Source organism: Mercenaria mercenaria, unplaced genomic scaffold (genome assembly GCF_021730395.1).
Source record: "Mercenaria mercenaria strain notata unplaced genomic scaffold, MADL_Memer_1 contig_3333, whole genome shotgun sequence".
In the NCBI taxonomy this organism is placed as follows: Eukaryota; Metazoa; Mollusca; class Bivalvia; order Venerida; family Veneridae; genus Mercenaria; species Mercenaria mercenaria.
Genome location: NW_026461460.1, coordinates 16,951 through 38,816, shown reverse-complemented (window position 1 = coordinate 38,816; position 21,866 = coordinate 16,951). Strand labels below are relative to the sequence as shown.

The 21,866-nt window shown below is 35.5% G+C and overlaps 1 protein-coding gene across 1 annotated transcript; it reads right to left on the bottom strand.

Annotated features, from left to right (window-relative positions):
• Positions 1-1,469: 1,469 nt before the first annotated feature.
• On the bottom strand, positions 1,470-21,511 carry LOC128552965 (uncharacterized). Its single transcript, XM_053534059.1, has 5 exons — positions 21,451-21,511; positions 16,801-17,501; positions 12,776-14,077; positions 12,144-12,289; positions 1,470-3,336 (listed from the first exon to the last, which is right to left on the bottom strand). Exons 2-5 carry the CDS (start codon positions 17,491-17,493, stop codon positions 2,532-2,534), a joined length of 2,946 nt encoding a protein of 981 aa, XP_053390034.1. The 5' UTR covers positions 17,494-17,501; positions 21,451-21,511; the 3' UTR covers positions 1,470-2,531.
• Between the last annotated feature and the right edge of the window lie 355 nt (positions 21,512-21,866).

The following is a 21,866-nucleotide window of genomic DNA, read 5'->3' as shown; positions in this document are numbered from 1 at the left end:
TTTCGTCCGTCGTCCGTCCGTTCACAATTTCTTGTGAGCACGATAGAGACTACATTTTGCAATCAATTTTAATCAAACTTGCACACAACTTGTATTGGCATAATATCACGGTTCCGTTCGAAAACTGGCCAGATCCCATCATGGGTTCTAGAGTTAGGGCCCCTTAAAGGGCCAAAATTTGTTATTTTGACTTGTGAACAGAATAGAAACCACATTTTGCAATGGATTTTAATCAAACTTGCAAACAACTTGTAAACAACTTGTATTGGCATATCTCGGTTCCTTTCAAAAACTGGCTAGATCCCATTATGGGTTCCAGAGTATTGCTATTTTGGCTATTGCAGCCATATAGACTTCAAATATGTTAAACAACAATAGATCTTGGATTCCATCAGATCCAATCATAGGTTCTGGAGTTACGGCCCCTGATTGACCCTTGAAAGAGCCAAATTTTGTTAATATTTACCTTGTGAACACTTAATGATCTCAGGCCAAGTTCGAAACTGGGTCATGTGGGTTCAAAAACTAGGTCACCACTTACTGGAAACGCTTGTTAACACTGTAAAGGCCACATTTATTACCCTATCTTCATGAAACTTGGTCAGAATGTTTCTCTTGATGATTTCAAGGCAAAGTTTAACAGGTGAGCGTTATAGGGTCATTATGACCCTCTTGTTTAAGTATGGCAACAGCTACCTAGCTAGCTCGTGGCAGAAATATGCCACCATAATAATCTGTAGTCTATGGCAAGTACTTTTAGACACATCGGAAAATATAACAAATATTCATTTGTAAGATTTTATTTCTAACAAAATCGTAACCACACTGATGCATTCTGTACATAATACAATTTAGCTGCTCAAAATTTCATGATTATATATATAAGTACTTCAAAATTATATTAATTCATATTTTTAACATGTCCAAAACATTGCGAAATTGTACAAATTTCACTTGGGTTATCGTGTAACACAGCATATATAAAGAAACTATATAACTGCTCATATTTCATGAAGAAATATGTGAGTATTCCAAGAATGATTTAAGAATTCATATTTTAATGCGCAATTAAATAACAAAATAAATTTGAATACATTTGGATTGTCTTTAACCTTAATCCCTTATTTCCAAGTTGTTGGTCAGTACAATGCAAAAGTCAGTTTTTCAATACAAATATTACCATGGTTACAGTGCCATTGTCAAGCGAGACTACAAGAGGGACTTACCAGTGGATATTTTATTGTAAGGTTTTGTTACCTTTGTATGAATTTTAAAAATCATGCTTGCGTAAATTCATGGTTGGACACAGAAAAAATGCCCCAGCCGCCCTCTGGAACAAAATCCAACATGCTCAGTTTGACCAAGGCAGACAAAATCTTACCCCCTTCAGTATTTTCTAATCATATCTTTCACTTTCTTCCGTGAAGAATTGATCATTCTAACACTTTTAAGATTTTCTTTTATATAATTATAAACAAAGAAAGGATTTTACCATGTAAAGATGTATTGTCTTGTCAATTAGAACATGTTTCGCAAAATGACCTACTTATGGCTATTCCCGTTTACTCCCTCATCTTTAAAAGCGCATTTTATTCCAGATTAGTATCCCTTCCCAGTGTAATTTGAACCTGTTAGAATGGAAATAGATTTTAGTTTTGCATGCTTTGTTGGCAAATAAAGCATGTTTTTTCATTCAGATGCGCCTTAATTAACCACTCAGGCCTTCGGCCTTTGTGATTAGATTACTACTCATCTGAACTCAAAACTGTGTTTTATCTGCCAACAAAGCATGCAAAACTAAATCAGTCGGAGTGATTAATTACGACGCATCTGAAAAAAAAAAAGGTTTTATTTGCCAACAAAACACGCAAAACTATAATCTATTTCCCAGTTATAATCTTAAAAATTGCTTTTTGTTTCATTTCTGTTCATCTTCGTTTTTATTCAACAAAGGGAAGGGATTTTGTCTGCGTTGGTCAATCTGAGAGAGGGGGATTTTGTCCAGAGGGGATTTTGTCCTACCTTCAAGACCATCTAAGACAGCGATACTGCAGAAAAGGGTAAAGTGTTACTTGAACATGAAGGAACTAACACAATCTGCTCAACATGAAAACTAAGATAAAAAATGTTAAGAAATATATCAGAATTTCAAAATGAATTGTTCAAGAGCAAATCACCCAAATCCAAATCAGAGGTATACATTTTGAATCGGATTTCTACAGACTATAATCAAATCTGTCTGTAGACTGTTTGAAAGCAAAGCAACATCAGCAAATTTGAATTAATATTAATTTATGTTCATGAGAAGTTATAAAATATGCAACGTCCCTCATGCCAATGGCTTAAGCTGAAGTCTATTACAAAATGACAATGAATGTACCCCAAGTATGGCTGCCACATAACACTAAAGGACTGAGGTAATGACAGTTAAAAGTTAAAACACATCAAACAATCTCTCAAACCAAGAAAACAGATCACTATGGTAGTTAAATAGGTCATTGGTAACATTTCTCTTTAATAACCTCACTCTCTCATATGTCCATTGCAGTATATTCCCTAACATCTTCAATTTCATTTTGTGGCAGATCTGAATAAATGACTATATTTCCCCCTGCATGACCATTGTCTACAACAATATAACCAGTTTGTTGATTATCCACGATTGGTACATCCTCCGTCTGTATAACTATTGTTTCGCTTGTATCTAAATCCTCTCCAATGTCTAGAACAATAGTATCTGTGACATCTGAACTTGTCTCTGCATAAATTCTGTTAGCTTCATTTTGTATATTACTATCACAAATTCCTTTAGCATATTCGTAACTCTCACCGTGACCCTGACTCTGACTATCACGTTCCATCATTTTCAACCTCTTTACGTTTTGACTAAAACTTTTTCTCATATCAAAAGTACATCCCGGTTTTCCAATAAATTCATGTTCATAAGAAGGCTCTTTCTTTGCAGCATCTTTATTTATATTCCGCATGTTTACAATATCTGGATTTTTTATTTTTATCTTCTTGGCTTCTTCTTTTTCTATATTGTGGATTTTCCACATATGTTTATAGTACGGCCATATCTGAGTAAATCCCTGATTGCATCGAGGACAGAAATATATTTTTTCTCCAGTATGAGTTAACTCGTGCTTCCTAAGGTCAAGGTCACCTTTGAACTTCTTTGGGCAATATGAGCACTGAAGGAATGGATCAAAATGACGGTTACGGTGCTGATTTCTTGTTGCAACACGAAAGAATTCCTTATCACATATGTCGCATTTGTAATTTCTTATGTTTTTGTGAACACTGTTAACATGGCGACGTAGAATATAAGTCATTCTGTAAGAAGAAAAAGTAATCCATTGTACAGAGATGCAACTGTATACATTTCAATTTGCGAATACTGTAAAATCATTAATATTCGTGGTGGACTAATTTTCATGGATTTAGTGGTTGAGTCAATCCACGAAATTTAATCCCAACGAACAAGTAAGATTCCCATTTATTTTATGTTCATAAGTAGAAATCCACAAATTTATATCCCCAAGAAATTGCTGTTTTGACCAAAACCACGAAATTTCATGCCCACAAAATTAAATGATTTTACAGTATCACATATCAGTGGGTGATTTTCTATCAATTACCTATTCTCCAAATGGGAGTTTGGCATTCACTCAGCTGGTATGGAAATTGCTTATAAATCATTAAGAATATTTCTTCACTGCACCAAAACTGTTTATAGTCATTTCAAGTGCACTACCTTACAGAAATTTTTCTAGTTACAAAATGATCTTGCTGTTTTACCTTATCTGAATGAAATTAACCAAAGTTTGCATAAAAATTATAAGATCTAGAATTGCACAATCACTATATCTGCGATAAAATGTTTTGAAGTTATACGCTGTAATGTAGTTGCCATAAATATTATTACTACAGCCAGAAAAAGAAGCAAAAATTTTAGATACCAGTACCCTTAACAAGAGCTGTCTAATAACTATGAAACCCTTTCACATAATACTAGCTTACATAACAAAATCTTTACCGATATGTTCCTTAATTAAACAAGCAAATTCGATGAATTGGTATCCCCCGCCGAAAGGGTCTGTGGTGAGGAATGGCAAAAAGATATATCCGGCAAAAAGTTAAGGATGTTAATAAGAAGCAAATAATTTCATTAGTCAAAATCAATTTAACAGAAAACAAATGTTTAATTAAAGAGTACATAATAAATGTATGATACTTTGATCCTGACTAAAGAATTTATTTTGAATGGGATATGCTTACTGTAATAAGCTTAGCTTTTAAAATTAAATGCAGTTAATTGAAATGTGAGCTTGAAGTTTAACTGGAACGAAATGTTGTCTTTGAGTGGTTTGGCACCAGGTGTTGCTGTTTAACATGTACATTTGAACTTAAAAGAGCAGATGTCCTTGAGAGAACACAGGTAAGATATCTTGAACATGGCTGAGGGCAAGATTTGTGCAGTCACAACTTAACATGTAATGTTGAAGGTTTGAACATTTAAAAGAAAAAAACAAGAGGACCATGATGGTCCTGAATCGCTCACCTCTTCCCACATGACCCAGTTTTGAGTATCACATTGTTTTTTCTATTATTTGACTTAGTGACCTAGTTTTTGAGCTCATGTGACCCAGTTTTGAACTTGACCTAGATATTATCAAGGTAAACATTCTGACCAATTTTTATGGAGATCCATTCACAAGCATGGCCTCTAGAGAGGTCACAAGGTTTTTCTATTTTTAGACCTACTGACCTAGTTTTTGATCGCACATGACCCTGTTTCGAACTTGACCTAGAAATCATCAAGATGAACATTCAGACAAACTTTCATACAGATCCCATGAAAAATATGGCCTTTAGAGAGGTCACAAGGTTTTTCTATTATCTGACCTACAGAGCTAGATTTTGAAGACACGTGACCCACTTTCAAATCTGATCTAGATATCATCAAGATGAACATTCAGACCAAATTTCATACAGATCCCATGAAAAATATGGCCTCTAGAGAGGTCACAAGGTTTTTCTATTATTTGACCTACTGACCTAGTTTTTGAATGCATGTGACCCACTTTCAAACTTGACCTAGATATCATCAAGGTAAACATTCTGACCAATTTTCATGAAGATCTCATGAAATATATGGCCTCTAGAGAGGTCACAAGGTTTTTCTATTTTTAGATCTACTGACCTAGTTTTTGAACGCACGTGACCCAGTTTCGAACTTAACCTAGATATCATCAAGATGAACATTCAGACCAACTTTCATACAGATCCCATGAAAAATATGGCCTTTAGAGAGGTCACAAGGTTTTTCTATTATTTGACCTACTGACCTAGTTTTTGAAGGCACGTGACCCAGTTTCGAATCTGATCTAGATATCATCAAGGTGAACGTTCTGACCAATTTTCATGAAGATCTTGTGAAATATATGGCCTCTAGAGAGGTCACAAGGTTTTTCTATTTTTAGACCTACTGACCTAGTTTTTGATGGCACGTGACCCAGTTTCGAACCTGACCTAGATATCATCAAGGTGAACATTCTGACCAATTTTCATGAAGATCATATAAAATATATTGCCTCTAGAGAGGTCACAAGGTTTTTCTATTTTTAGACCTACTGACCTAGTTTTTGAAGGCACATGACCCAGTTTAGAACTTGACCTAGATATCATCAAGATGAACATTCTGACCAACTTTCATAAAGATCCCATGAAAAATGTGACCTCTAGAGTGGTCACAAGCGAAAGTTTACGCACAGACGCAAGACGGACACCGCGCGATCACAAAAGCTCATTATTGATTAATTTGGGTTTTACGGCGCACCAACACGGTATAGGTTATATGGCGCCAAACAGGACTACAAATTTTGGTTTCACATCTCATTTACATCGAAATAAAAACATGAGGTATGTAATCAAAATTTGCATACCTGCTGGAATCACAGAGTTACAGCAAAACCAAGTGTTAAGACCCTATTAGTCGCCTCTTACAATCATGCAAGGGTAAGACAGTGGTTCCAATTCTTTTCATACACAGATCGTCCCAGAACCACAAGGGGCCACAAAAGCTCACCTTGTCACTTTGTGACAGGTGAGCTAAAAAAGGAATGGAAATATATATATATGTATATATATAGATATATGTATATATTTATTTTTTTAGGGGGTGGGGTGCAGGTGAACGAGAGAGGAAACAAAATTTCACATGTTGATTATAAATATTGATTGAAAATTAAAAATGAAAAAAAAAGAAAAAAAAAAAAAGGAAAGTTGGGAGCGGAGGGGGGGGGGGGGGGGGGGAGGAGGATACATGATCAGTGGTGGGCATGACTGGGTGGAGAGAAGTGAGGTGGGGGAATGGTACAACTTGGAAGGTTTGAAAAAAATCTAAAATAAGAAATGAAAAAAAAAAAATTTTTTTTTTTGGGGGGGGGGGTGGAGGGGGGGTTGGGAGGGGGAGGGGGTGTGGCCAAGGTAAGTGAGTGACCAGGTGTGGGGGCACAACTTCACATGTTTATAATAAATGTTCACAGAAAAGAATGAAAGAAATTTAATGAAATTCTGCCAAATGGTAAGTTTGTTATGTACAAATATGTGGATTTTTAGACAATTAAAGGGCAATAACTTTGAAGTTACAAAAGAAATCCGTACAAAATTGTCTGTGTACAACCACATTATAGTGCTCTAAATTCTGTTAAAGTTTCATAGTTCTAGGTCAAATATATCAAAAGTTATGATGCAGAAATTGCCATATCTATAGATCTATAGTACCCTATATAGTTAACACTAGAAACTTCTAAGGGCCATAACTCTGGTGTTACTTGGGCAATGTGTCTGAAACTTGATGGGCCCCATAACCTCACAGTGGTGAACATGTATATGAAGTTTGTTTGAAAACAAGAGCTGTCTGATGACAGCTCGCTCGACTATTCGAAGAATTGATTGAAGAGTGGGGTCAAAATATTTCCACGGACATTCAGACAAAAGAAATAAATAGATTAGACAAACAATGTTCCTGTATTACTTTGATTTCGATAAGTCTTGCACTAAATGGCAATATATGAGCCAATTTCAAAGTCCAAAAAGGGCCATAATTCGGTCAAAATAGTTATGTACTCTTGCCTACAGATGTAAATCATAATGATAAGCAAGTGTTCAAAGTTTAAAAGCCATATGTCAAATAGTTTTGACAAAACATGGACTTGTATGAAAACAGAACCAATTTCAAAGTCCAAAAAGGGCCATAATTCAGCCAAAATAGATGACAGAGTTAATATGTTCTCTTTCCTACAGATAGAGACTATTATACTTAACAAGCGATAAAAGTTTCAAAGCCATATGTCAAACACTTTACAAAAAATATCAACTGGTACGAAAAACTTAACCAAGATTTCTAAGTCAAAAGGGGCCATAATTCAGCCAAAATCCTCGATGGAGTTATGTACTCTTGCCTATAACTGGACATGGTGATGGTAAACAGGTGCTGGAAGTTTCAAAGCTTTATCTCAAAAGACTTTGTCTAAATATGAACTGGTACGAAATATTAACCCAGATTTCTAAGTCAAAAAGGGCAATAATTCAGCCAAAATCCTGGATGGAGTTATGTGCTCTTGCCTATAACTGGACATGGTGATGGTAAACAAGTGTTGAAAGTTTCAAAGCTTTATCTCAAAAGACTTTGTCTAAATATGAACTGGCACAAAAAACTTAACCAAGATTTCGAAGTCGAAAGGGGCCATAATTCAGCCAAAATCTTTGATGGAGTTATGTACTCTTGCCTATAACTGGCCATGATGATGGTAAACAAGTGTTGAAAGTTTCAAAGCTTTATCTTAAAAGACTTTGTCAAAATATGAACTGGTACGAAAAACTTAACCATGATTTCTAAGTCAAAAGGGGCCATAATTCAGCCAAAATCCTTGATGGAGTTATGTGCTCTTGCCTATAACTGGCCATAATGATGGTAAACAAGTGTTGAAAGTTTCAAAGCTTTATCTCAAAAGACTTTGTCAAAATGTGGACTGGTACGAAAAACTTAACCAAGGTGTGACGCCGACGCCGTGGTGAGTAGGATAGCTCTACTTATTCTTCGAATAGTCGAGCTAAAAATCTAAAATAAGGAATGATTTTTTTTATTTTTCTTTGGTCGGTGGGGGGGGGGGGGGGGGCGGGGGGTGGGGGGGGGGAGGTGTGTGATCAAGGTAAGGGGACAACCGGGTGTGGGTTCACATGTTTACAATAAATGTTCATGGAAAAGAATGAAAGAAATTTAATGAAATTCTACCAAATGGTAAGTTTGTTATGTACAAATATGTGGATTTTTATACAATTAAAGGGCAATAACTCTTAATTTACAAATAAATCTGAATGAAATTGTGTGTACACAACCACATTATGGTGATCTAAATTCTGTTTAAGTTTCATAGTTCTAGGTCAAATATATCAAAAGTTATGATGCAGATATTGCCATATTTATAGTACCCTATATAGTTAACACTAGAAAGTTCTAAGGGCCATAACTCTGGTGTTACTTAGGCAATCTGACTGAAACTTGACGGGCCGCAAGAACTCATAGTGGTGAACATGTATATGAAGTTTTAAATAAATATTCCCAACCATTTCCTAGATATGGCTCCGGACGGACGGAAAGACGAAAGGATGGACAGAAGGACAGACGGACGGACGGACAACACCAAAACTATATCCCTCCGACTTTCGTCGGGGGATAACAAAAGCTGTCTGTAAGACAGCGCGCTCAACTTTTCTCAGTGCTTGACTCTGAATTAGAGCTTTGCCAGTAAAAACTTTATAAAACTTTAATAAAAAAATTTTAAGTTAAAAAGGGACAGAACTCTGTCAAAATTCAAACCAAAGTAATGGGGATTGTTTCTCCTGGTGTAGTCTTTGACAGTAAATAATTATTGTAAGTTTCAAGTCAAAAGCTTTGAAAGTAACAGATATATTTTACTTTATCAAAAACTTTAACTAAAAAATTTTAAGTTAAAAAGGGGCATAACTCTGTCAAAATTCAAAGCAGAATTATGGGGATTGTTTCTCCTGGTGTAGACTTTGATAGTTAATAACTGTTTTAAGTCTCAAGTCAAAAGCTTTAATAGTAACAGAGATATTTGACTTTATCAAAAACTTTAACCAAAGATTCTAAGTTAAAAAGGGGCATAATTCTGTCAAAATTCAATCACAGTTAAGGGGATTGTTTCTCCTGGTGTAGACTTTGATAGTAAATAAGTATTTTAAGTTTCTAGTCAATAGCTTTGACAGTAACAGAGATATTTGACTTTATCAAAAACTTTAACCAACGGCAACGCCAACACAGGGGTGAATGCAATACATGTAGCTCTACTTTTCCTTCGTAAAGTCGAGCTAAAAAGGGAAAATTTTGTAAACTGTAATACAGAGTCAGAGCAGTCATTTCATGAATCTTCAGACTAATGAAGAGCCTGAGTGAGTGAGTTGGGTTTAACGGCGAATCGACACAAAATGGTCATATATCACCGAGATGAAGAGCCTGACAGCATCCACAGCATCCAGTACCATACTTCTTGACAAACCTGTTTCAAACATGCAAACCTCTCACCAAATGTAACTATGTTAACAAAAGCTATTAAGTAGATAGCGTGCTCAACTTCTTTTTAGCTGAACAATGGCCAAAACTTTGTACAACTTATGAAACAGAGTTATTATATTACGATTTATTTCAAATTAAAATTTTTATGGCAATGGCAAAAACTATCATGCCAAACAAGGACAGTAAGTTGAATTAATTTTTAACAAGAGTTCTCTCACTTGGTACACAGACACTTTTGACAAAAAAAATGTCTTGTGTGAAGATTCAATCCAATATATGTACATGTAGTAGTTACTGTAAATCGCTCACCTTAGTAATGTGTGCCACATGTTTAAAATGGCATACTGATGCTAAAATATTAGAAAGTAGGTCACATTCATGGTCACTGAAAATCAGTTTTAAGATCGATGTGCAAAACTGTACATGTCATCCAAATTTCAAGGCTGTATCTTAAAAAACGAGAAAGTAGGTCAGTAGGTCAAGATCACAGTCAAGTGACCCCTAATTGCTTGTGGTCATCAGGTAATTATAACTAAACAGTCTAGGAAATATAATCTGATAATTTTTTAAGTATTTATTCCTATATAACTCATATAACAAGTGACCCCCAGGGCGGGGCCTCTTTTCACCCCAGGGGCATAATTCGAACAATCTTGTTAGAAATCCACTAGGCAATGCTACATATCAAATATCAAAGGCCTAGGCCTTGAACTTTCAGACAAGAAGATTTTTTTCTCGCTATATAAGTCTATGTTAAATTTGGGACCCCCAGGACTGGACCTCTTTTTCCCCCAGGGGCATAATTTGAACAATTTTGGTAGAAGACCACAAGGCAATGCAACATACCAAATATCAAAAGTCTAGGCCTTGCAGTTTAAGGCAAGAAGATTTTAAAAGTTTTTTCCTTTATAAGTCTATGTAAAACTTGAGAACCCCAGGGGCAGGGCCTCTTTTCATCCCAGGGTTATAATTTGAACAATTCTGGTAGATGACCACAAGGCAATGCTACATACCAAATATCAAAGGCCTTGGTCTTGTGGTTTTAGACAAGAAGATTTTTGAAGTTTTTTCCTATATAAGTCTATGTAAAACTTGTGATCCCCAGGGAGGGGCCTCTTTTCACCCCAGGGGCAGAATTTGAACAATCTTCATAGAGGACCATAAGATAATATCACATGCCAAATATCAAGGCCCCAAGCCTTGCGGTTTTGGACAAGAAGATTTTTAAAGTTTTTCTTTTCCGTTGCAATGGCAACCAGAGTTCTGCATGGAATTCAATTCTTTGAACAATTTTGAAAGGGGGCCACCCAAGGATCATTCCTGTGAAATTTGGTGTAATTCTGCCCAGTGGTTTTCAAGAAGAAGATTTTTTTAGAAATTGTTGATGGACGCATGACGCACGACCCACGACGGACTACGGACATTGAGCGGTCACAAAAGCTCACCATGAGCCTTTGGCTCAGGTGAGCTAAAAACTTGACTGCAGCATGCAAAACTGTAACCAAATATTTCAAAGTAGAAAAAGGGCCATAATTTACATTAAATCTAACACAAAAAAATATCTAAACTGGTTATTTCAGTAGGTCTAATGAGTAAAGTTACTGTGATACAGCGTAATAATTAGTATCTCACAAAACTTTGGAGTTTTTAAGTAGAAACAAATTCTCTTATTCAAAAAAAAGGCCGTGATTTAAATTAAATTCAATCAAGAGTTACCCAACTTGGTTATTTCTGTGGTCTGATATTTGCAATTTCAATAGTTTCAATCAAATACACTCCTATGGTTTTGTACATTTAAACATGCCAAAATGTCATGAAGCTTACACTGCGAGGTCATCTCAATGTTCCACAGAAGTGTGAGGAGTTAGAAAACAATTGGTCTAGACTCTCAAAGCTTCTGATTACCTTACTTACATACAAAATTTCTATGTAAAAATGGGTCATAATTTTCACAAAATGTAGGGTGCAGTTATGAAATCTGCTCTGTGAGATCACCTTATGATGACAAAAATTTGTGTGTAAATTGAGAGCATCCAGTTCAATTTTTTTCTGAAAACTTGCTCACATGCAAAACTTCTAAGTTAAAAAGTGGAATGATTTTGACAATAAAAAGTTAAAGTTATGCTCTTGTCCTGTAAGGTTACCTCATGATACGGAAGATAAATGTTAAGTTTGAAAGAAGTCTGTGTAGCCTACTTAATTGCAAAACTTTTATGACACGACTGGGATGACAATAAAAACTCCACTATTTCAAGCCATTTCTAGCTAAATTGAATGGCTTCAACAAATTTACATTCAAAATGGCTACGCTTCATACTCATAGACCACTATGGGGTACTGCTTGTTTCCATTTCAAGGTTTTTGTGTTCAATCTAACATTGATTGTTCTAACTGATGATGTTTCAACAAAGATTAAAAGTCATTGGCTATTTCATTCTGTTCCTGATCTGGGAAAAACTTAAGAGAAATGGTTATAAATATGGGAACAGAAGAGGTCAAACTAGGTTGCAGCAAAACAAAACTATCTTTGCTAACTTACTTGAACTTTTGTCCACATAACTCACACACATATGGGTATTCTCCAGTATGATTTGTCATGTGTACCTCCAAATACTGTTTCCTATAAAAGGCTGCAGGACACAGCTCACATTTCCACTTTTTCTCACCATGCTGCAGTGCATGACTCTACAAATATATCAAACATATAAGTCACAAATGTAGGCAGTTTTAAATACAATTAGCACTGATACATCAATGTTGACATGAGACAATGGAACAGCTGCAACTACCCCTAAGAATATAAAACCTTGTTTGGGGACCAGTCTCTATGCTACAACATACTGATTTATTGTTTCCCGGTATAAGTTTGAAATTGACCAATGGCAAGGCTGCTGTCCAAGACTGGTCCCCAAACTCAAGTTTTATAACCTTGGACCTGCAGTATGGTGGTGATGCTCACTGGTATCATTTCTTCTATGTATACAGCATATGGGCAGAAGAAAAACACATAAAATGGGTCAAGTGAACAAATGTAAGGGAGCACATAAAAAAGATTCTAAATACCAAGTTTGATGGAAATCCATTAATCTGTTTATAAGAAGTTGTTCAAAGTTGTTTCTATTTTCAGCTCCAATGGTCCCTAAAAAATACATAATATAATTCTATCCTTACCCTTCTACATGCTGCAGTCTTGAAACACTTTCCACATTCTTCACATTTGTACGGCATCTTATCAGAATGCATCTGTTCATGGTATCGTACCATATTTAGAGTCCCAACTTTACCACAAACCTCACATTCAAAGTCAGTACGTTTACATGACTTTCCTACTTTTGCTCTTTTCTGCCTTTGTTTCTTTGGAAAATACTGATTCTGTGGTTTGTCCAATACATCTGCTTCCTTCTTGTCAGCTTTTTCATCAGAATCAAAAGATTTATTTTCGGTACCTATAATTTTCTTATCATCACCATTCTCTACTTGTTCTAAAGACTCATCATCTTCCTCCATCAGAGCAGTCTGACAATTTTCAACACATTTCTCTGACTGATCAAGTTCATTTACCACAATATCAGCTATATCCATGTCTCCCTTTTTCTCAAAATTAACACCTTCATCCTTATTTTCATCAATATTACTGACCTTAGCTGCATAATACATTGGATGTTTCTCTTGTTTAATAGCTTTTGTGACTTCCTTTCCTGTAACAGAAGATTCAACAGACTCACATCTAGAACTTTTTATTTGTTTCAAATCTCCAATCTCTCTTAATGACAGTAAAGTTTCACCAGCAATAAAATCAGTTTCACCAGAATTAGGTGTTCTTTTAGTCTCTTTTGATGTTAACAAATCAGTAACATTTTGTTTCTGTTCTGGTTGCCTTTTTGTAACCTTCATTATGTCTGGTAATTCACTTTCTTTCATCTTTGTAGTTAACTTCCTTTTTCTGACTGATCTGGTATGAACAAAAATATCATTCTGCATATCATTAGCAACTTTTAGATCTGTTTCCAATGTTTTCATTTTGGTTTGTTCCAAACTTATCTTATCTAATGCACATGTATCATCAATTGTGTCTATAACTTTCTTCTTCATTCCAAGTCTTTTCTTCGCATCGTTCACATTACCGGTATGCTCATTTGAATCTGTTTTACAAGCTTTTGTAACACCGGAATCACCTGATTCTTTACTTTGATCAGTGTCCTCTTCACAGTCACTCTCACTGCTGCCATTATCAAAATTGTTCTCTTTTTTAAGAGGGTTAACAGCAAAAGAAGAATTTACTCTCTCTTTTGGTGTTACAGTAGAATCTCTGACAGTGTTTATGTCACTGTTTGTCTGTTTATCTTTACATATAACAGCACTACAAGGTTCTTGAACACGGTCTAAATCAGATGTAGATGGTTTATCAAAATGTGTGACAGCTTCTCCTGCTATAGTGTCTCGAAGACGAAGTGAGTCATCCGGTACCAGGACCTGAATAACAGATAAAATAAATATTATACATGTCATTGAATAATAGGGTTCTCACGAGCAATTTCAAGTTGCAGTCCTGGGACACCCAAAGCTGAAAAAGTTGCAGTCCAACTAGACTGACGGCCAGACTAACGTTTCGTCAAAAACACAGGCCTCTATTGTACTGTCAAATTAAGTGTAGACCAACAGACATTTTGTAATCACAATTCTTCACCCAGATATTGTTAAGGTGAGATAAAAAGGTAAAGATAAATAGGTGGAAAATGCAATCAAAAATGAATGTAGGACAAAATCACCCCTGGACAAACTCCATCCCCCGCCCACCTCCCCCTCCACACACACTGCTGTTTCTGATCTACCTTGATCCCCCTACTTTTATTTTAAATACTTATTACGTTTTTAAAAATTTCTTTAATTCCGCCTAGTAATTATTACGTGAGAAAACAATCGGAGTTACTTAAAACGCTTCGTAATCCATTATTTACAATCAAAGGTTGTCACCTAAGCATATGCAATCACGCCGACAATCACATGTAATTGAGTTCATCATACATATGCTGCCTGTCTCGCGGTGTAGTGGAAACGGGCAACGCTGATTGGCTATACGCAGCTATCGGTGACAAGCGAGTAACTCTGCCCACATATTTTGCTCTCGAGTCAAACCTTCGTGTATTCGTAGGTTTACGTAATCAATTAATTTTCATGGTTTTAATGCTTGCGTCCCACTGCAGAAACGTGCGTCCGGGTACTCCCAAGCTGCAATAAACATGCGTATACCGGGCCCAATTATGCGTACAGGGACGCCGATTTCGGCGTTTCCGAGAACCCTGATGTGTCAGTGACATGTTCATATTCTTATACTAACCAGAGCTGTCAATGGACAGCAGCACTCAACTATTCAAAAGCCAAGTTAAAGAAATGCTTACAAAATGGGTACCAGTGTTTCTGTTTCAATTTTGACAGATTGTAGTGCCTATTAGGAGGGGAAAATCACATTGTTTCTACAAAAATAGTGGAAAAAAACATAGAAATAAAAACAGTATCTTTCATATATATATATAAAATACAATCTAAAAGAAAATTGCTTAAAAACACAGTTTAAATGGTATGGCTTTCATAACATTGTCTTGTATAATACATGTATATGGCATATATTTGGGTTGGAATCCATCTGAAAAACATACTGGCCTTGACTTTAAAGTTAAACCAATCATAATATGTACACCAAACAACAGAGGAATGCAACAGCTGTACCTATTCCTTGAATAGTCAAGCTATAAATGTTAATCATACACAGTTTCCTCGCTATATCAGTAGATACCTAATTTTCAAACTTATCATTGTTAAGAGTTTCCCATGTAGAGTTATAATTAATGTAACTATGTGTGCTGTAATTCTGGTAAGAATCTATTACACTATTAACTCTGCTGAAGAAAATCCTTTGTTTTCTGCTGAAAATAAATGCCCCCTAACAGTCATTATAATGCCAAACATGTTATGTGGCCTCTGACCCTAACCCAAGAGCCCTTTCCTGCTGTGACACTGACCTTGGAGGTACATACCTGACCCTTACTGTTACGCATGACATACCTTCTCATCATGCTTGAAATTTGTGTAAAGTTTGGGTGGCATCCCTTCAATTGTTATGTAGCTGAGACACAGTTTGCCTTACCGAAACCCCATTTCGTGTGACCTTGACCTTATGACTGAACTATGTGAGACACCTAATCATGCTAAACATTTATGTAGTTGTTCATTGAAATCTTGGAGCACTTTAAACTTAAAGCTGGATGAACAAATATGTAAGTACATTTAAATTTTATTGACTGATAGAGCATCTACTCTGCCTCTCTTTGGAATCATAACAAGATATGTCACTAGCAAGTTAAAAATGCCTCCAAAGTGGCATTTTAAAAAGCATGACTGTAATTCATACTGCCAAACATGAGGCTTTTAACCCAAACCTTAACCTAACTGCCCTTGCTTTTGACCTTGGAGGAATGAACCCGACTTCTCTACAGGATACACTTTCTCCTCACATTTTACATTTAAAATATAACTGCAATCCCTCTTATTGTTTATAAGAAATGGTATCAAAACTATGGCTGAATATATGAATACTTCATTACAACCTCACAGAGGGCCAATGTATCTTGTGAAGCAGACTCTTTTTAAAAAGCATTTACCCATGGAATTTGTAACAAGTATATTTATAAGTAAGTACATTTGAAACTTGATATCTCAAACTCGTTCATCTCATAATTCCGGCTATCTCGAAGACATTTTCAAGTCCAGTCCCAAAAACCCTTGCACAAAATATAATTTTAAGTTGAATTTATGTTAATCTTGAATTCTAATATGCATGTCTCTGTTAAAACATGCTTACGCTAGAATTACGTTAACATGCGGTGACGTCAAAGTTTTTGTTGCGACCAAGAAAGAGCGCTACTATATTTTATGTACTGTTTTAGATTAAACAATGTTAAAGGCATATTAGAATCGAAATAATTTATAGCAAAACCGTGTTTTAACACTATTTATACACTTGGGCGGTAAAACGTTGTACAAATAATTTATTACACCTGACATATAACCGCCCATTGTGCATAAATAGTGTTAAAGCACTCTTTTCCTATAAATTATTTCTTAAGTAAAAGGCTTGATCCCTTAGAAATTTCAACTGAAAAATGAATTCATTCCATGTCCTCTTATAATAAAATTACCTCAAATTCCTGATCTGTTTCAAGTATATCTCCCCCATTCCTCTTCAGTTGGTCTATAATAGTATTGGCAGTAACTTGGAATAAATCAGCATCATCTTCATTCATTTCAAATGTAATGGAACCATCTTCTCTTTTTTCTATATTTCTCACTTTCACAAAAGCAAAGCCTTCTCTTTCCTTTCTGTCTTCAGCTACATTTTTCTTTTCCTTTGTCCCATCATCAACATCCTCCTTGCTGGCCTTTTCTTTCTGATGTCTTGTCTTGGCTTTGAAACTAACCCTATCATTATCGTCTGAAGTTTCTGTATCAGAATTAGCCAATTCTTCAATGTCGGGATCATTTGTCTTGAGTCGATGAGAAGTTGTAATCTGTCTGGCTGAATTTATAGAGCGTGCATGTCCAGTCAGAACCTTCAGATTCAGCATTACATTGCTAGAATCTTCAGCATCGAACTGAGTGGCGCTACACCTCGTATCAAATTTTGGAAATGCAGTACTGGTCACATGATCAAAAACATATGACCCGCCTTCACAGTGTTTCATACAATGAAAATGTAAACAGCATAGTGTTTCAAATGTACGTGAACATCCCCCGCAGTTGTACTTGTCTACAAGCCTATGGCGACCAAGAATGGACTGCTTGATCTGCTTCCAGGTAAGTTTTTTAGGAGACTGACAAAGATGAATAGTCATTGTTTAATCTGAAATCAAAATAAAAAAAAAATGTTGTATAGCTTCTACAATATATAATATTCTGGAGAAATGGTATGGCAGTGTTTATTGTGGATACAACAAAAATGTTACCGTCATGAATGAAACATATCATTATAAAATCATTACTGTTCTTAACGGATTAAGTTTTATGGATTTTTTGGCTGTCTCACTCCATAATTCAACTGAACAAATAAAATTTCAATTTAGTTCTTTGAATTAATTTATATCCCACCAAGGAGGCTAAAATATAGCAGAATATAGTAATATTTACAAGTTTTCAAAATTCACGCTGATTTCTCAATTATGGTATGTTTTTATAAGAACTACAAACTGAACAATGCAGACTCTTATGGCTTATTGATTTATTTTATTTATTTTTTATGGTGATTTTTCAGCTTCGATGGTGTAGAAAGAACCCAGGTGCACCTTCATGTAGAATCACTGACCTTCCTCAAACCGAGACTTCAATGCCCCGAGTGGGGCTCAAACCCACATCAGTGCGGGGTGAACGACCTCAACCACTCAAGAGACGGAGGCCCCTATGACTTAATGGGGTATATAGCAATTTTGTTCAGTGTGATTTATAATAAAATATAATAATCAAGGGCATACTGCAGAATCATAAATATTTGTTGTGGTTTATTTTTTGTGGTTTTCATGTTTGCATCAATCCATGAAATTAAATCCAAACAAAGAATTATTATTAATAATAATTTGAGCCGCGCCATGAGAAAACCAACATAGTGGCTTTGCGACCAGCATGGATCCAGACCAGCCTGCGCATTACAATATACAATAGATATGTTGCTGACCTGTTTATCTAGTCACTAACTAGCTTGCATTATGCCAGTGGTAAATTGAAACTGTCACAATCAATAATCCCACTGTATTAATAAACTCTGATAATGTGGCAGTTAACCTCAATACAATCGACACTGTTTATTTTATAATACAGGTAACTAATAATTACTTTGCTATATAGCCTAAAGTTAATTTTATGATGGATTATCTTTGAACTCCCCTGGACTTATTGGACTCAACTGCCACATTATCAATTTTACTCCAAGTTTATTAGTATTATTATATGCCCGAAGGGACATAATATGATTATGTTATGACGCTGCAAGGATTTCGAAGAAACTTATCAAAAATGTTCACCACATCAAGACGATGTGCAGAACACATGTTTCAGATAGTTCACTTCAAGGTCAAGGACACACTTAGGGGTCAAAGGTCATATGGCTTTGTTTTGTGTCCGCTCTGTAACTCTTCAACTGCTTGAAGGATTTTAAAGAAACTTGGCACAAATTTTCACTACATCGAGATGACATGCATAGGGCATGTTTCAGATGGCTTGCTTTAAGATCAAGGTCATACTTAGGGGTCAAATCAATTTCATGTCTGCTCAGTAACTCTTGAACCCCTTGAAGGATTTTGAAGAAACTTTACACAAATGTTCACAATATGAGACAACTAGCAGAGTGCATGGTTTGGATGGCTCACTTCAAGGTCAATTTAAGTTCACACTTAGGGGTCAAATGTCATATGACTTTTCCTTCAAGGGGTTCAAGAGTTACAGAGGCTGAGCGGACACGAAATTGCTAACGGACGGATGGACAGATGGGCACAGGTGTCATAACATAATATGTCCATTTGGGCATATAATAAACAGTAAAGTTATAGATTAAGCTGTAAAAAGCATAGACGATCTGTACATATACCACATTCTTAAAACTGGGAAAGTGTCTGTGGTTCCAGCTGCCAGTCAGTGATTTGTCTCACAGTAGTTCTGGCTAACATAACTCAACTGGAGCTGTTGTTATTCATCCATTAAGTTATGGTGAAACCCCATTTGGTTAACTAACCAGTATCAAACTGCAACATCTTGCAGTTGATGATGTCAGGCAAAAGTTCAGAGTACAAGGTTAAATTATTTTTGAAAATCAGGATCAAAATTTTGCATATTTATGAATCTAATTTAATCATAAACATAACCATTCTTGATAAAGTTCATAAAAACTTACATAGGAAGGTTTAAGTTCTCCGATAATGTCAATAAATAACAATTCTTTACCGCCTATTGGTTTTCAAAAAGAAGAGCACCCTGATCAGGTGACAACTGCAATGGCAGAAAAAATACTGCAGACAGTGTTACCCATTGGAAACTTGTGTGTATAACTTGTGTTCAAATTACGTTGCGTGGATTATTTTATGTCAGATCAAAAGAAAAATGGATTAGAGTGGGCAGACCAATGCTCGGCGCATACCAACGCTCGGCGTATATCACGTTTCTCTGGGAATTTCTTAATATATATTTAAAATATCAGCTCTTGTGAGTCCCTTTTCGTTTGTTTACATCACGCATAATTTTATCCAAGTGCAGTTCATTTCCGGTATGGTCACGTGGTCACAGTAGAGCAGACGATGCAAGGCTAAAAGCCGTTCAGTTGTGTTCTACTCTCATTAAAACAGATTTTCTGGTAAAACATGTATTCAAAAAGTAGATTGCAGGCGGAATTATGGAGAAAAAAGCAATTTTTCCTTTTAATTATTTTATTTTTTTATACTTAAATAAACTATAAACCTTTATCAAGGCATTTTATACGGACCAATTGTACTGCACTTTTCTGTAGCTTATGCTGTTCAAGTAATTGATATACTATGTGGACTAATGACACTTTTGAAAAGATTTCCAAAAATAATGGAAATAAATCATCAAATATCATAAATTATTGATTTCTTGAAGTTAGACTCACAGAATTGTGATAAATTATCTTCAAATGAATTCTTTCAGATAACTGTTGTATAAAATATGTTTATTCAATTTATATATGCAGAATAGAGAGAGGGGTAATTTACGTACATGTTTATGTACTTAAAATAATTGGTTAATCAATACAACCTATGTCTTGTGTTAGATATTTCTTATACTTCACTTTAATGCATAAATAGTTCAAAATTACAACCTGCAGATTAATATGCCGTACGCCGAGCGTTGGTACACTTCCGCATGAACTGCACAGGTTTTACTGGTACTATTTTTAGCTCCCATCTATTACGTCACAGTGTGACTAGAAATATGTAAACAATATGGTTGAATACTCACAGTGTTCTACAAACTGACGATAAAAAAAGTACGGTAAGTTAATGTAAAATCAGTTTTTAGATTTAAAATATGTAGTTTTTACGCCGAGCATTGGTCTGACCACTCTAGAAATATCCTCGGGAGCCCATGAGTCGTCCCGTTAATGATTTCCAGCAAAAATGCATTTAAAATCTTTTAACACTTTCAGAAAATTTTAATCTTACCTTAATAAATGTTCCTATTCCTTTCAATCCATGCAATATTTTCAGAATAGTTTTCCAAGTTATAAAAAGAACCTAACAGAAAAACAGCACTTGTCAGTTAGATATCGGCCATTTTGGGAATGCCCTTGTGACGTCACACCAAGTTATTTGTCACATCAGGTGACTTCCATTGAGGAAATGTAAACAAAGCAGACATAAATTTTATCCTGAAAAATATTTTTTATTACAAAGAATCTACGATGAATCTTTTGAGGATGGGAATAAAAAGTAAGTTTTAGTTGATTCAAAATGAAATTATGCTGAAAATTCATGTTTTCACTGCATAATTCATCATCTTCTTCCAAGAAAAATTTAAAATGAAAGTAAAAAGTTTTTCCACAGTTTGCACATGCGCGATGAGAGATCTCACGAGATAGAAGTCAAAACTAAACATGGTAACGGGTCAAGGGAAGGGACGGCTCAAGGGCTTCCGACGATATTTTAAAGGTTAGTCCAAAATTCATGAATTTGCATTTCTCTTTTGTTGAAATTATAGCGTGACAGAATTCTGGCACGATTCCTGGTTTAGCACTGGTATTTGCATATGATTTTATTAGATTAAGAATATTATTTGCAACGACACAATACCTTTTGTTTGATTTTTTGGTTGGGGACGTTCTACAATTTTTTTCTTGCAAATGGCAGAGAAGCAGCAAAGGGAAGTAACTTTGATCGAGGATGAAATAAAAGTTAAATGCCGGTGTACTCCGTTCTTTATCCGTGTTATTTCATTTTCTCCGCTTGGGACTTATATATGCACTATTCCTTTCTTAACCACCATTTTTATATACTGTACCTCAGTATGAATGGTAATAATAAGTCTCTTGACAGGGCCATAAATTATGACGCTTAGCAACGTCATTACGGCGGACGAAGGAACACTGATTAGGTTAACTGCCCGCCGTTACATGACTGAAATACTGTTGAAAAACGGCGTTAAACCCAAAAAACAACAACAAAAGTTGTCAGATCGATTCTCAAATAATGAGGACATTGCTGCTGAA

What these genes read in the sequence shown, in the direction of transcription:
- LOC128552965 (XM_053534059.1), bottom strand. Translation starts at nt 17,493, where the DNA reads ATGACTATTCATCTTTGTCAGTCTCCTAAAAAACTTACCTGGAAGCAG. An exon ending in AGACTGCAGCATGTAGAAGG is followed by an intron (nt 12,290 to 12,775) that starts GTAAGGATAGAA and finishes ATATATTTGTAG; the next exon opens with AGTCATGCACTGCAGCATGG. An exon ending in TTATGTGGACAAAAGTTCAA is followed by an intron (nt 3,337 to 12,143) that starts GTAAGTTAGCAA and finishes TTCTTCTTACAG; the next exon opens with AATGACTTATATTCTACGTC.